General features: G+C 38.2%; 1 protein-coding gene across 1 annotated transcript in view; it reads right to left on the reverse strand.

Moving 5' to 3' along the window:
- Window positions 1-16,257: 16,257 nt before the first annotated feature.
- Window positions 16,258-17,886, reverse strand: part of LOC143018218 (uncharacterized) — a 181,392-nt gene continuing 179,763 nt past the window's right edge. The window contains exons 8-9 of the mRNA XM_076173439.1: window positions 17,489-17,645; window positions 16,258-17,253 (exon numbers count right to left, since the gene is read on the reverse strand). Of these exons, the coding sequence (XP_076029554.1) occupies window positions 16,616-17,253; window positions 17,489-17,645 (795 nt within the window). The 3' untranslated portion in view covers window positions 16,258-16,615. The remainder of the gene's footprint in view (window positions 17,254-17,488; window positions 17,646-17,886) is intronic.

Raw genomic sequence — 17,886 nt, forward strand, 5'->3', positions numbered from 1 at the left:
GACAAGAGATCAAAATTTCGTCACATAGAGATATATGATGGGGCCCAAGGACTGCTGCAGGCAATGGAACTTGAAATAACAAATATTATTATAATTTCTTGTACATATAGATAAAAATGTACACATGCCTGAGTGAACCACACAGGTACACGCAAATATGCACGCGCATTCGAATGTTCTCATCCATATCAACACCCACAACACACATGTATACACATCTACATAAGTGTATACATACAAGTGTAAGCACACACACACACACACTAAAGGTGATAAATTACATTGACAGAGAAGATCTAATTGAAAATGGGAGAGAGAGTTCATGTAAGTAAATTAAGATGGACCACAAGTCGAAAGGATGTAAAGAAATACAGTTTTCCATATAAATTCATAAATATGTAGAATAGCTTAGACGGTGATATAGCCCAAGCTCGAACAATGCATTAGTTCATATCTGAATATGGTAATTGAGAATTAAGAATATATATTAAGTTGGAACTGTACACGAATGTCTAGGTATGTTAGAAATTATAGAATAGGAGACTGATCCAACGAGTGTTGGTCCTGTATAGTACAATTAGATAGAAAATGTATATATGCTCTAAAAATTAAGCTAAGGAAACTCCAAACCTTTTGCAAAAAAAGAAAAAAAAATTGTCTACATTTGTCTCGTGTAATTAAAGAAAATAACATTCACATTTCATTATAAAGCTACAGTTATATTTTGGTTACTGTTTGTTCTTGCGCGTACAAGTAATGAATTTTGAAGAAGCTTCATGTAATGAATTACTGCTACAGCCCATGTCTTACTGTTTTGAACCCTGTAACCGCATTCAGCCAATCACTGGGTTTTTCATGGTGAAAACGAAATCGGGTGGGCGCCATATTTATTAGTCTTGAATTGTGCCGAGTGTGTTTATCTAAAAGAATCTTTATATGTGAAAACTTGATTCCAGTGCCTGTAGACAACGGTGCCCATCCAAAAAACATTTTGTGTCATTCGTGTGATAATTGTAAGTATTGTTATATTAGTGTTCTGTCCAGTCAATGAATGAAATGGCTGGTTATGGGCACGACGTATAACCTACTTCTCAAATTTTATTTATTTATTTATATTCAGTCTGCACTAATGAAGACATTATTTAATATGTTTTCTTGGGCACATATCGTGGGTAGCCTTCAGGCATATACCACCTGCTTCGAATAAATAGACGCCCCAAAACAAGATTATTTACCTGTACGCTCACCAGACCGCTGGACAAGCCCATACACACTACCTAAGGTAAGTTCCAAGTTGTTTTCAAGATTTGCTGCAGACTAGGTAGGTAAGGGGTGTCTGGGTGGGGGCAGTGAAGTTATGTTAATTTTATACTAGAATGCATCAGATGAGTAAGTTCTGGTATCTCGTTTAGGGCTCGGCAGATAGCCCAGGTAGTGAGGTTAGGCCAAGTCCAGTGGCCCAGTCAACTGCGTAATCAGCCACCCAAAATTCCTCAGTCTTCAACCTTGTCCACACGTTTCCTTTTATCTATAAGGGCAATGGTGTTATATCTATTTAGTGCATTCAACCAAGTACTTATGAACCAATCATCAAATTATTAACTATCAGAAACGAGTCTTAACAAGAGATAGTGCTGATTATTTAATAAATCCTGTAGCAGAGGGAATATCAGAAAAAGTAACATTTGATACAAGTCATCCTCAATAATGAACAAAAGGAAAGTTATAAAACATTAATCGAGGCTGACGATTGTAATGATGGGCGACAGTTAGTTTTTTGGAAATCTTTGATTTGAACTTTGGCGCGCAACAGCTTACGGGTGAGCCAGATGGGATGGGGTGGGTAATCTTTCTTATAAACCTAAAAAGTTATACTCATTGTACTGTAAAGCTTCATCTACTATATCTATTTATATACCGAGAGTTTTTCCTTCATATAAGGGAGGTAGCCAAGTCAGAGGCTACCCATGGCCATTCACACATTTACTGACCATCTATAGAATCATGAAGGGCACAGAAATGCTCGATAGAGAGTACGTGTTAAATTGGGACAAGAGAAACACAAGAGGACATGGAAAGAAACTTAAAAAAAGATAATTATAGAAGAGATCTGAAGAACAATATTCCACACATAGAGGTGGGCACTTTGAACAAATTGAACAAAACAATAGTGTGTGCAAAAACCATTCACGAATTTAAGAGCAAACTAGACACTGCGAGATACTAAGGTTGATTTGGCAGAATGGCTAGAAGTATATCTTATTTCCAATGTAGAAATAATAACATAGGAACTTAAGAATGAAGGAGACTGCAAGAGACCACAAGGCCTACACTAGGCAGTTCCATGTTCATTACCCCATCCACATTTTATTTAACCTCTTCAAACAACCGCTGACTACATTGTTACTAAGTCTATTCCACTCGTTAGCTACTAGGGCTGGGCAGGATCCGAGTTCTTAAGTATTCGCGGATCCGAGTACTTGGCCAGGCGGATCCGCGGGATTCGGATCCGGATCCGAGTACTTCCTTCAGCACGGAGAACTGGCAGCGCGAGTCCACGGATTCGTTTGGGAGCGGGATCCGACTGACATCCTCTGTCGGATCCCAGTCGCGCGGTATTCGCCTGGCATTGGTAATCACCACAGCTACATCTACTCGAGTCCACACCAACTAGGCGAATCCCACTCAAGAGGAACACCAAGGAATCTCTATCTGACTGCTGAATTATCTCTGACTGCTGAAGTATTTTGTCCTCTATAATACGTCAGTTATGCACACAGATTTATATTTGTTACATATTTACTGCTGTACAAAAAAGTTTGCATTAGTTATATTACGGTTCAGTGATACTCTACCGAAAAAAGATTGTACACGGTGCACGTTACAAAACATATTTAGGGTGAACCTTGTGGTATAATTGAAACACTTTTTAAGGACCTTTGGTTTTATTTGTTCACTGACAGCTATATAATATACAGCATACATGTATACCAGCAATGTATGCTTTTTTTGTTTCAGGAAAAATAGTACAGGAAATTGTTCCTTGGAAATAGTATTTTTTGTGTCAAATTAATAACAAATAAAGTAAAGTATATATTTTTTTCATATCACAGTCAGTAATATCCACAAACGGTATTTCCTTAACAGTAATTATTTGTCTCACATTTAAAATAATATCACACAATATCACAAACAGTAATTCCTTCAATGTAGAGAGTAAAAGAAATAAATAGGATCACATGTAAGGGGAAGAAATGTTACTAATAGCTAATGTAATTATTTCTGCTTCATAGATGGAAAGTAATATCACATAATATCACAAAAAGTATTCATAACGAATTTTGGCTCCACAGGGAAAATAGATCCTTGAGTAATCGTTTGTACTCGTCTCAGCGGATCCGAGTACCAACATCTGGTACTCGGGTCCCTCCTGCCTTGTCGGATCCGGTGGATTCGGGTCCAGTACTCGGATCCCGCCCAGCCCTATTAGCTACTGTATTGGTAAACCACTTCTTGTTTTTTTTTAATCTAAATCGGTGGTATTCTTAAACATTCTTTCCTTATATAAATTCTTAGAAGGGAAATAATATTTGGTGTTAGTATAGCGTGAGGTCTACTACACCATAGCGTGAGGTCTACTACACTATAGTATGAGGTCTACCACACTAAAGCGTGAGGTCAGCCACATTATAGTGTGAGGTCAGCCACATTATAGTGTGAGGTCTACCACACTAAAGCGTGAGGTCTACCACATTAAAGCGTGAGGTCAGCCACATTATAGTGTGAGGTCAGCCACATTATAGTGTGAGGTCTACCACACTAAAGCGTGAGGTCTACCACACTAAAGCGTGAGGTCTACCACACTAAAGCGTGAGATCTGCCACATTATAGCGTGAGGTCTACCACACTATAGCGTGAGGTCTACCACACTATAGCGTGAGGTTTGCCACATTTTAGCGTGAGGTCCATCACACTATTGCGTGAGGTCCATCACACTATAGCGTGAGGTCCACCACATTATAGTGTGAGGTCTACCATACTATAGCGTGAGATCTACCTCCCGTTAGTAGTATAGCGTGAGGTCTACCGCTGTATCATCCATCCCTCATGGATATTACACATTCCCATACATTTATTTTAGCGATAAACAAATAATTTGTACATATCCTAGGAATGACTTATATAATGCGATTTCTAATTACACTCATAAAGGAAGAAAGGTATAAACATGTTATCATACATTTATTCTAGCGTTACACACTTCTTATATCTTAGGTTAGGTTAGGTTGTACTCTTAAAAAGTCGAGTGCTGCTTCTTCTGTCAGAATGACTCTTCTTTAAAACTTCAGTAACATTTTGAAGTACCCTCAATAGATGTTAACTGTTTTAGGCAGAGGAGGAATCTGATTTAGGAGCACCATTTGCTTCCTTTTATATGGTCAGGTCACGTGGACAGGTCACGTTTTTTCATGGGTTTGGGCAGGTCACATGTTTGATGACGGGTGTGGGGAGTGTTCCGGCCACGCGGTAGACCTCAAGGCTGCACCTGGATAGGCGACATATGGCGGTAGACTTCACGCTCTAGTAGCACCGAATACTTGAATATCAACGTAAGATTCTTACGGTGGTATTCTTGAAACTATTCTTTAGTTACATAAATCTTTCCCTTCCAAGGAATTATAAGATTTATATATATATATATATATATACTTGAATATCAACGTATGTACTGTTTAAATTTTGTAAACTTTCTTGCCTTCAATAAGCGGTCAGTTTATTGCAACCAGGAAATGGGTTTTGGGTTAAATGTGGTCTATTTGTGTAGAGAATCGCCCTCAGTTAACTGGATGAAATCGCTTGACCAAAACGAAATCTACTATGAACGTCACAGCGTTGAAGTGCATGTCATTCAACCACCACGTAACACAACGGATGTCCTCGAAGTGTTTTTAGTCGTGCTCGGCAGGTGTGCGAGTTTCGTTTCTCTCCTTAGGCTGTCGTCACATAGCTTACCTTTTCAACTTGATGGTTATTTTCTCAAGTAATGTCAACATTCCACTAAACATCACACACGCTATAACCGTCAAATTTGTCGTTTTGTTAACCCTCTTTAATACGTTTGACACCCTGAACTATTTATATTCTAGCAAACGCCAGAGGGTTTTGTGAAATTGAAGGTGTGTCCTCAATACGTTTGACACCCTGCCAGACGATTTTGTGAAATTGAAGGTGAAATTTCGTGTGGAAAGGTTAGATTCATGTCACCCATGTAGTCTGTGCACTCTAAGTAGTGTTCAGGATGATATGTCGTGAGCCATTCTGACAAATCAGCTATAGTACAAGCCTCTCTCTAATTTCCCATCTATATCTTATTTTTCATATTTTGTATATATTTAAAGAAACTGTATAGTACAATGAGTATCACATTTAAGGAGTGTAACAACGATTTGAATCAATTCATTGACTCGTGGCATCCCAATGTTGCCACGCTATGATCTTACTAGGTGACAGGCGAGTGACGCTCCAATAATTTTTATGGTCAATTTGGCAACGTCGCATTCGAGCGAATTTCCGCTTCTGCCCCATCCTGAACGGACACCTTAGAACGCAAGGCCTATGGTCACTTTTGTCTATCCCTCAAGAACAAAAGCATTTGGAGATAATAATAATATAGGGAGAAATGGGGGATTTTTCCTCGGGCGGGAGGTCTTGACTAGTCCAAGATCTAAGAATATAAGGTCTAACCACTTCCGACCGAATTTCGAGGGAGTTGGCGCAGCGGGCCCGTGAACGTCACCTGGCTGTTCAAAGTGGGGTTAGCGGGTCCTATAGCTGTCAGTTGAAGCTGGTCCGTCGTTAAAAAATGACGTTGCCTTCGCTCGCACCGCTCCGCGCGATTAGTTATATTCTGACAAATATTATATAAAATATATATATAAATATATATAGAATATTATAGTTCCTGTCTATATATATGAATATATATGATATATAATATATATAAAATATTATAGTTCCTGTCTATATATATATGAATATATATGATATATAATGACGTCAGAAGCTGCGCAGAAAGTCCGTTTAGGGTGTGGCATACGTCGTGATTTACTGTTCATTTGGCAATGAATCAAATACATGAAATACAGATAATGAAAAGAACACATAGTTCGAATTACAATTACAATAACAAGAAATCACGTAAGCTTATTTCTATTGTGGTCCATCTATGTGCCATTTAATTATTTTTATTCTGTATATGGTGAAGGAAGCTGTAGAGTACACTGCATATCACTTTTTAGGATTATAAAAACGATAAGCCAACCCACCTCTCTCACTTGTAGACACCTCGGCGTGGCAACATTCAACATTGGGAGAAAAACATGGCCTCGTGCCATAGGTGCACTGGGCATGAAAATCCCAAGTGTAGGCTTTATGGTCTCTTGCAGTCTCAATTTCTATGTTCATAAGTATAACTACAATGTCCAGTGAGTTCTTAGAAGCACTCGGAATTGTAGTTTTAAGAATACGAAAAAAAAAAATGGAAACGATGAAGTTTTACATTTCACATTTCATTTTCGATTAGTTATCTATATTTTTCTTTGATTTTTCCCTTCATGTTACAGTCGAAATATATCACAAAATACTTCTGGAAGTCAGAAGCTGAAAGAAGCGACATTCTTGTAGTATTACTGATTTCTTAGAAAAAGTTAGAAAGGTGGCATTATTTTTATTTTATTTCACTTTAAATACAGTTCTTGTAATATATATTTTTTAATTTTTAAGTGAATCTGTGTTCAAGCATTTATTATTTTATTGTAATATTCTTGTATTTTCTTGATTTAATTTATTGTTTTTGTGAATCCAGGCCTAGTATAACATGACTAGTCCCTTTTTGAAAACAATAATGTATTGAACTCATAAATAGATATATGTTCAGACGCTTCCTATTTCTTGCAATTTTCTTTGTTTTCTCAATTTGGTTTACAACACAAAGTCGCTGGCATTTATATGCAAATTTATCAACGTTGCGTCATGCCATATTGTGTTAGCTGTTTTGTTGCATTGTTGCTAGCGGCAGGATTTGTTAAAGTCACCCTTTTTCTTCTCGGAATATTGCAAACCTGTGTAAAATGTAGAAACAATCCTATGAACTCTCACCACACTAATTTAACTTTTGTGTCATATTTTTTCGTCAAATAATTGGCAAAACAAAATCCTCAAATGTTTTCTATTACCAGAATGAAATGAAACATCTGATTGAATAATTAATGAGACTCCGAACAGAGGTCGAAGGATGACTGGACAGTGTTGACTCACCTCGCCCGGAGATTTCGTTTCTTAGAATGATGCACGAGTCCTGACGTCACCTCGCAATTTCATGCCAGAGAGGAAATTGTTGATGTTAGAAATAGAGGAGGGAGCTCACACCAGGAGGTGCTTAGCTATTACCAAAACTGTTACCTTTCTTCCCTGCTTCCCCAACGTGCAAGGTTGTGGCGAAGAGCTGACGCCAGAAGGCAAGTCGAAGTCACTAGTCGAATTATGAATTCAAACACGGGTAATTCAAACGAAACGGGATCTAACCGGACCGCGTTATTGGGCAAGAAACATTTCATTAATTAATCCACGGTGAACAACTTGATAGGCGTTATTATGGGTAACACCAGACTATCTTCATAAGTTGAAGGAAGCCTGTCTTATTAGGATATTGCGTATTATTTTGAATCAATCGTGATTCTACAGAAATTATCACAATCTGCCCCATATTTCCCGGTGCTGAATGAAAACTCCTCGCGTTGACGAAAGTAAGCTTTTGTGGTTAGTAACGAGAACTATTGCGTTTTGTGTGTAAGCAGGTTACCAAACGACGAGAGTATCATAAGAACTAACTAAAGATGGCGGCACCCTAGGCTAGTATGCTACTTCGTTTGAGTAGAAACGACTTCGGTTACAATATTCGAGACTTCCTTAAAACGTCTCAACACTGTGTCTAACATTCATGAAGGTACCTCTCTTAGTGCGTCATTCAGCCTCTCACTGTATGACTCAAGAGTAATTTGACATTTGGGAGTCTGAAAAACAAAAGATCGTAACCGAAGTCGTTTTTACCTAAACGAAGTAGTAATAACAAGTAGTATGCTAGCGAGAAATGCCTATTGGGCCACCGAATGGGATGTTTCGGGACCATACCATTACCGCATATTCCAGTTTTGAACGGATAAAGGTCTCCATGAGCGTCATCATCATTTCATCCACATAGTGAAAGACTACATTCACATTTCTCATTCGGCTGTACCTCTCACAATTCCATTCTTGATACGCTTGCCAACATATCCCACATCCATACTTCCAGATCTCTCTATTCAGTTGAGTAATTCAGTGATAGTCTTTGAGCTAGTGCCCATAACAGCATTTGTCTTGCAAACTCACCATCTCTGTCTCCTGCAGAGAAAGACGGTGAATTCGTCTCCGGACAAATATCTCGATTGTGTCTGCCGACGCTGTGCAGACGGGGCAAGAGGACTTTCGCGCAGTACAGCCGTCCGAACAGTTTCAACCGCCTGGTCTCTCTTCCCTTGCCCGACAATTTCATTATCATTAGCCAGTTTACTTGGCACTTTAATGATGGGAGTGAGTTTTAAGCGAGGAGAAGAAAACAATATTAACATGCTTTCTGCTATAGAATAACAGTTCATTTATTATAACTTATGATATGGTATGTTTAACACTGTATGCCTACGTTTATCACATAGGATTTGTATCACAGGAACTAACAGTGAGGAGCGGTGCTATGTCTTGCCAGGCTAGTGTGATTACAATTTGTGCTCAAGTGCTTTTATGTGTTATACATGCTATTACTGTCTTGATTATGTCAAATGGGGATATTGGTATGCTGTAATAACCATGCCAAGCTTTAGCATCACTGTCACCGTTTTACATATTTTTCCTTCAAATTGTAACAGTCGTAGGACCATCAACATCCACAACTGCTAAATATGCAAAAATCTCCTGAGCGTTCCATCACTGGACATGTCTTCAGTTTACTCTGAGTTGGGGTAAAATATATGATAATTTCTTAAATATAATTTCTATATCTATCGCTGCGTTATTACAAGCTAAGTTTTATAATTATTCATATTTTAATTTGTTACATAGCATAAACTCGCAATTCTCGCGAGGTATTGTTATATACAGTAGATGCCGTTTGTAATATTCTTATTAAACCTAAAGTAGGTTTGAGATTAGCAGGTGATTCTGATCGTATTTAATTTTTATTTGACATGCAAATAATAACCTATAGGACGGCTCTGAGGTCAGTGTCTCTGATTGGCTGATTTTCTTTCACAGATCTAATTCATGAGGCATTACGAAAATAGTCTGAGTAAAGTTTATAACCAGTACTCATAGTTGAATTTCAAATATCAGTCATTCCAACATTAACACAAGTCATCAAGGAGCATATATAAACAATAAACTGTACACAATAATCTGGAGAAAGACACGAGTATGATTAGATTGACCACAACAGCCAGTCAACCAATCGACAAAAATCTTGACATGAGTACCAATGAAATATCGTTTTCCAGGGTCAACTGGCAGGACATTCGAAAATGCCAGAAAATGCTCATTTTCTGTTAACAAAACTATAGCCTGTACTATAAAATAATTATCTTAGGTGAATATCCTAGTAAAGGTCACTGAACAAACATTTTATATAGAAAGGCATATCATTATAACACACACACACACACACACACACACACACACACACACACACACATATATATATATATATATATATATATATATATATATATATATACACATCTATATATATATAAGTATTTGTATACACACACACACACACACACACACACACACACACACACATATATATATATATAAATATATATATATATATATATATATATATATATATATATAATGTAAAATATGCACTCATTTTATGTAAATTACTTATGTATTTTGTTTGAAATACGAGTACGGTGATGATTTTTGTCATGTTTGTCATATGCTCTAAGATTAAAAACATTATTCTGTTGAAGTATGATAAATATCTGAATGTTGAATTGATGTCAAATTACAGTTCTGCCTGCGTCTTTGTGATATATGGAAATGTAACACAGGCTTCTATTTACCTTAAATTGAAAGTCGATAACATTTGATGATGCATCTGCCAGGGATGTGTTGCGCTTAATACAACAATTATGAAATTTTTCAATGAAATACTAAATCAAATGATGATGTGCATATATGAGTAAATACTAGTTTTCACTAAAACGATGTCTATGGAAAAACAACACACAAATAGAAGCTAAATCAATGGTAAATGATGGGGTTTTGCTGCCGGTTGTGATTTGAAATGGAAACCGTTATTGGCAACGGGTGATCTTTGGTATGAAATTGGTGTCCTCTACGTTTATTTCAGGTCCTGCTGTTCTTGAACGAAATTCTAACTGAAAGGCTATCCTCATGATTTAAAAGTACCATTCTAGTCTAGGAAATCAGTATGAATTATCGGATTTTTTTTCTTCATAATTCACTTGCCATGTATTATTTCGGCCCTTTTTTTTAAAGTGAGGCATATATAAAGGTTTAATATTAAAAAATATATAACTTTTCACTTGTGAATATTCTTAGTTGACCAAATGTGGCCCACTAAAATTTACTGTTATGTATAACAGTAAATTTTAGTGGTCCACATTTGGTCAACTAAGAATATTCGAGAGAGAAAACTGCATGAATTCCGACATAAATAAGCGAATGAAGCTAGCCTCTAATCACCTGCCTTATGAGATTCTGTTTGTGACGCGGTATCATGATGAAAAAGGTACTTTTTCGCTCATCTTAACAGATACCCTGCCTTAGGGCCTTTTAACACCAGAGGTTTGCACCGTGGCGGTTCAATTACGGCGTAATGTGATAGAGGCGTTCACATACAACCGCGCATTTTTTCCTTGCTATTGTGAACAGGGCCTGTGACCGAAAAAAAAAAAATAGACAAGTGTTTGTGCACTATGTAAACCGATATTTGTGAACAGATCATTTCAAAGAGCAGTTTCCTTGAGCAGGTTCACTAGAAACGGAGCTGAGATGATAGTGGTCAGTATTCGTATGACGAGTAGGATGAATATTTTAGAAAAAAAAATAAAAATAAAACAGGAACAAGCCATGTGGAAAGCCAAGCCAAAGGTGCAAAGGAAATTAGACAACTAGGTACGACGAGTCTCGTTTCCTAAGAACCAAAAGATTTTTTGAAATGCCACTTAAGGATCAAGCAACCAAAATTGACTAATGTTCATGACGATATCTCGGAAATTATATCCATCCTTACAAAAATGGATGCAAAGGTTGAAAAAAGATTGTAGAATTTATCTTCTCAAAAACCCTTTGTGCTAAAAAGTGTATCCAATGAATTTTTGACGCTACACAAATTATTCTCAATAATTTTTGTTCCTTTACTTTCTTTTCACCATATGCGAGAATGTCATTTCACTTCTAGTGGTTTATCTTACTAAAAAAAATTGAAACGTTTATTTCAATAACTAAATCTATGTCATTTGAAATAAGTATGATTGTGTATTTTGTAGGATGTGTAGAATTTCTGTATAAAGACCAATATTCAAACAATTTGATTGAAAATCTGTGGTCCCGTACCCAAATTGCAACCGTTAGCCTAAGCGCAAACTGAAACGCACAGAGCAAAGTCAGACTTCCTGTTGCTGAACTGAAGTGCAGTTTGAACTTCTCTCTCACTTGAGATGCTGAAGTAGTACATCTAGAAACATTTCAAGTTGAGAGAGAAGTTCAAAGTGTACTTCAATTCAGCAACAGGAATTCTGCATTTGCTCTGTGCTGCGTCGTCTACATTTCAGTTTGCGCAGACCGACCGTAACGAACTTTTATGAGAAACTTTACGATAAATTTGAAAAAAAAACTTGTTTTCGCAGATGACACTACAGGGTGGCAATAGACGTCTGATACGCACTTTCATACCTGAATTATTAGAAGATATATATATATATATATATATATATATATATATATATATATATATTATATATATATATTATATATATATATATATATATATATATATATATATATATACACATGAATAAGTTGCACATAGATAATGTGAGGATTGTATACAGATAACCTACATTTTGATGGATGAAAGAAAAAACGAAAAAAAAGAAAAAAGAAATGAAAAAAGGATCACAAGTAATGTTCCCTCTAATATTTTGCTTTGAATGAGCGCAGAAATTTGTTTTTGTGCAAAATTTGTCCTCTATGTGAACACCTATGCGAGTCACTATATTCGCACTGAACGCCGAACAAACACAAACGATCTCAAAACTACATGTGGGATTATTAAATTCATTTACATTTCCAAGGTAATTGATAGATTCTCAAAATTGAATTTTTTATTTTGTTTTGAATTAATTACCATGAAATCATACGATTAATTTCGTTAATTTAAAATCAGTTTCATCTTGAAAACCTTGTATGCGCACAGCTTAGAAGGAGCATTGATGACAAAATATATATCGTATTCAGTGTTAGCTGACCTCCACATATGCCAATGTGCTTAAAATACGCGATGAAGTTACATCATTTCTAGTGGTACAGGTGAGGAATGGGTAACAGAAAGCAGCCACGTTGAGAGAAATAATAGCTTGATAAATCACACTACGCGTTTCGTCGGTTGTCATTTTGTGTGCCAACCGATACTAATAATGATAGCTGAAGCACATGCGAAGTTTCCATTTTATCATATCAATTAATAATTTTGTTTTTGCTAATTTAGATACAAAAAATTTACTTAATATATTATGCGACCCTTTAATATTACGAATCTCTAAATGTGGACCTTGCACTGAAAAATTTGCCCATCCTTGGCATAAAGTTACACTTGGCTTGTATATCGGATGATTTAGATGATTCTCCTGTCTTTCTTCACACTTAGATGCCACCAGGTAATACTGTTTGTACTGACCAAAAGACAGATCTCACGACCTCAACAATAAGGGTTATCACACTGTTTTTCCTACAACCTCCAATTAATCAGCGATACCGCCCGGCTCCATAACTTCTCCCCGCCGTAAAATCAATATGGCAACTGTTTTGTTTTCCCAACAAAAATACACATTTCGTAGACTGTCATTTTAGATGCTGGAGGAAAATTAATTTCCTCCGGCATATTAGATTCCTTCCCGAAAGCTACGAGCTGCAAATCTATTCCAACAGTTGGAGGAAAAATAGCCAAGTGTGATAAGCCCCTAACACACGCCTTCCTGACCTGCTTGAGACAGGTCCAACAACGGACACGGCGCGTTTCTGCTAGTTGGGTAGTGAACACCAAACATGAATCCCCTTGTGAGGCTGAGAACGCTCACATGAGGCAGTGATATGAGATTGCATGAGTGACAAATGAATGTAGCTCTTATGTTATTCTGTTGACGATGCGTCAATCATTCGTGTTCAAAATATGGATCCCCTTTGTGAGGCTGGCAACGCTCACATGAGGCAGATATGAGATTGCATGAGTGACAAGTGAATGTAGCTCTTATGTTATTCTGTTGACGATGCGTCGATCATTGGTGTTCAAAAAATGGATCCCCTTTGTGAGGCTGACAACGCTCACACGAGACAGTGATATGAGATTGCATGAGGGACAAGTGAATGTATCTCTTATGTTATTCTGTTGACGATGCGTCGATAATTCGTGTTCAAACAATCCCCTTTGTGAGGCTGACAACGCTCACATGCGGCGATATGAGATTGCATGAATGACAATGAAACGGTGAATGCTATTATATTATTCTGTTGTCGATCATTCGTGTTCAAATATGGCAGATGTGGTGAACTGTCGCGATATAAACTGAAAACGTAATGTTTGACTTGCATGGACTGTTTGACGAGATTTGTGTAGTGAGCTTGGTTTCCTGCATTTCCTGTACGTTTTCTAATTCGTCTCACCATTCTTCTTCGAATCTTCGAATTGTTATCCACAAGAAGGAACGCACGATCCTGTCTGTGGGACACCTGACAAAAAAAAAAAAAAAAAAAAAAAAAAAAAAAAAAAAAAAAAAAAAAAAAAAAAAAAAAAAAAAAAAAAAAAAAAAAAAAAAAAAAAATCATCCGACTATAGATAATTTTTTTTATATAATTTTATAAATTTATTTATTCTTCATTATTATTGGGGCGGGGGGGGGGGTGTTCTAGCCTTGATGCCCTTCCACTTGGGCCTCTCGTGACGCTACCCATTTTGTCCATCGGTCCTTTTATTGTTGGAAACTTTTCTGAAAGACCCGTTTCGAAGTAAAGGTACGTTTTGCTCGGTGCAAGCCTACCACAGTTAGAGGCGAGCGACGAGCATCATATCTGGCATCATGTTTGGAAAGTTCGGTTAAAATGATCAGTCTCGTCATTTGCAACTCAATGGAAAACAGCCCCATTGAAAAACAAAGAATTAGTGTTCTACACAATCGTATGACGATCATTGTTAAGCCATGAACGATCATAGTTGAGCTATTATCGCATTGAACAAAACATATCTTAACCATCAGGTGAGCCATCGGTTTCTATATGGCATCCTTTTGGTTCTTCAACATGGGGAACAGCTAGAAGTCAAATAGACCATTTACACATTTCTTTAAATTATATAATACCTCGTTGACACGGGACTAGTTTAGTAGCCGCTAGTGCTAGCTGCAAGTTATCTTATCGGGCACGTAAATATTGACAACGATAGTTTGGAGGCAAGTTTACTAGCTTTACGAGTTTAGCTGTGGTTTTAGTAGCCGCTGGTACGAGCGGCTACTAAACTAGCCTCGTGTCAACGAGACTTAATCCCTGAAGAATCGTTGCCGAAAGCCTACTGAATCCTATGAATTGTTTGAACGTAGGTATATCCAATTTTTGTAAAAAAATTATTAGGTAATATTACTGCGTTCCATTAAAGTGAAAATGCTGCGCATGCGCACAGGCTGACTCACCTGGCGTCACTCTTGCATGTAAGCTGCCACAGATTCTGAGAGAGAAAAAAGGACAAACCTTTTAACACTACATAGACATTATTTCTCTTAATTTTTATGGTTCTCCCGTTTTATGATTTTCGAAATCCATATGCAGAAACACATACGAGTATATGTGTCGACACATTACATGTAGTCTTATCTAGTGCTGCACTTTTACACGAGATGCCAACCATATTGTCACTGATATTTACCGTCAGTGAGGATATGGATAAAGCCTCCACGAGTTCGGCTGGGGTTTTATCGCAAACCATCTGACTCTTTCGCTTTGTTGTACAACTTTAGTATTTATTCTCATTACTTCCAGGCGATATTATCCTGCTGAGAAAAGTATCCCCCCCCCCTCTTTCCTCTACGCAGCATAAGGACGTAGGGTGTAGTTTCTCACGCTAACTCAACAGCAATTCATAAACAATGGTAATCACATTGTTTACATTATTTTGACGGGGGCCTTGAAGCATTTTCCAGTATAAACAGTTTCCCTTTTCCTGGTTTGTAGTTTGAATGGTAAACTTTTCTGGACATTCACCAGAATTCATAACAATATCCTGTCAAGAAAAGTTACAACACAAGTCGTATACACAAGTTTAGACACACGATTTCACAGTTTTCTTTGTTAGCACCTTGGCTGAAATCTTGATCATTTCCTTTTTATCGGAGCCTCATCGGGTTCGTAGAACATTTTTCTATTTCTTCTTGATTTGTAAATGCACGAGAAGGGTTGGGTTATAACGTGGGGATTTTTTGATACAGGTCGGGTACCATACACCAGTAATGCGTTGGCATTTACGATACCGTTGGTGTAATTCATGCCACCAACCCGTCCACCACTCAGCCCTCTACAGAACTACATAGAGGGGTGGGGACGGATGGAACCGTTAAATTCAAATGACTCATCATATTACTTATCTGCCGTCACTATTATATATATATATATATATATATATATATATATATATATATATATATATATATATATATATATATATATATATATATATATATATATAAATTATTTTTTTTCTCGCTTGTGTTCCTCTTGTGGAAAACAGAAAATCCAAATCTTATACCTATCTTTTTTTATATGTCAGTCCACGATGACTTTATTTTATTATCGTGAATTTATTATTATTATTATTTTTTTTTATTATTATTGTTTTTTTTTCTGAGGAAATCTTTGCTTCCACACTTCTGGTGACAGATCTGAATCCATTCACTTCAGGAACCCTTTCCCCGTCAATCCAAATACCACTAGTAGGGAAGAACTCTGATGGGCAAGTAGTAGATGGGGGAAACATTTGACCGTGGACGAAGGTTAAATGCTTGAGAGGTGACAAAGGTCTACGGCAACGCGATTCGAACGCGCGAGTGTAGGGAACCTGGAGATTAAATCTCGCAGCTTCTCGTTGGTACAAGACGCAGTGGCGTGTCTCGCCAACCTGCCGAGTAAAGAAAATACAGGGCCAAAACTACCATGACACTTTTCCATATCATGGCGTAAAGGCTCTCCTTGTACTAGTGTGTGTATGAAAAAAGTGTGCGTGTGCATGCAACTAGACGGGTAACATTTCGTCTGTCCCCAAACTTGACGTGCTGTCCAAGTTGGTGTCGTCCATCTCGCTCTCGCCGTCTACCCCATCCTCCTCCAGGTACTCCTGAAGATCGTCCTCCTCCTCCCCTCTCCTTAGACCCAAGACGTTTCGTTTCTCCGCATCCTGCTGGTGCTGGGTGGACATATGGTGATGGTTGCGACGGTGCTGGTCGGTGAAGAGAAGGGGTACACTGTCCCTAGGGTCGTATGACGTCACTGTAGAAGGCTGAGATCCCGTAGGCGAACTCATCTCCTCGTCCAAACCCAGGTCACTGGTGTTGATGTGGAGGGGCATCCTCTCGAGGTTCCGGAGGCCTTCCTGTTCCTCCATGGACTTGACCAAGGTCACCAGCTGGAGAACTTCCCTCAGGGGCATGGTGATCTCAGATGGAGCGTTGCAGGGCTTGTAGCACAGCTGGTCCAAGTCTCTCGAGTTCGAGTTGCTGACTAACATCGTCGACGCCTCTCGGGACTTCACTGTCACTTGAACTTCGAGGAGGTCCTGAAGGCGAAGCCGCGTTTTGTATGCATCTCCCTCCTCTTCTTCCTCTTCCTCCTCCTCCACATCCTCCACCTCCACTTCGCTGACTAGGGTGTCATCTGCAACAAAGGGAGAGCATTGATCAGTTGCAGAACAAATATCTTTCATCCATAAAACTTGTTCATACTGTCGACTAATAGTTTAATTCCTTTCACTTTACCAAAGTTTTTTATTTAAATTTAAATCAATGAGACACAATTTTCTACTCTGTTCTACGTCGGCTGTGTCGCCTGTGTCGCCTGTGTCGCTTAGGCTTAAGCTATAGTATTCTGCCCCGACTTCGGGACCACTCACCTCTTCCTTCGACTTGGAGGCTGACTCGCCGCGACCTTGGTCTTCGAGTTTCAGGTCCCAAAGAGTCTGCCACGTTCAGCATGAAGTTGACCACTTCGTCGTCCTTCCCGTCCTGGGACGAAGCCTCTTGCTGAATCCGACCTCGTCGAGTTTTAACCTGGAGGGACCAACACGGAAATAAGACTTTACCTTAGAGGAACACCTCGGCACAGGAAGACCGCTCAGGTCAATTTCTGTAAAGATTTTTACACGTTCAGGGGGCCTAAAGAGGTCCCGCGGAGACTTGCTCTTATGTAAGAACGCAAGAATGATGGAGACTGCAGGAGACCATGAGGTCTACACTAGGCAGTTCCATGTCCATTATCACCTATCATCCCCATCCATAGAGTTATCTAACT

The sequence above is a fragment of the Oratosquilla oratoria genome, chromosome 34 (assembly GCF_046742065.1).
Source record: "Oratosquilla oratoria isolate Oo_2021 chromosome 34, ASM4674206v1, whole genome shotgun sequence".
Taxonomy (NCBI): Eukaryota; Metazoa; Arthropoda; class Malacostraca; order Stomatopoda; family Squillidae; genus Oratosquilla; species Oratosquilla oratoria.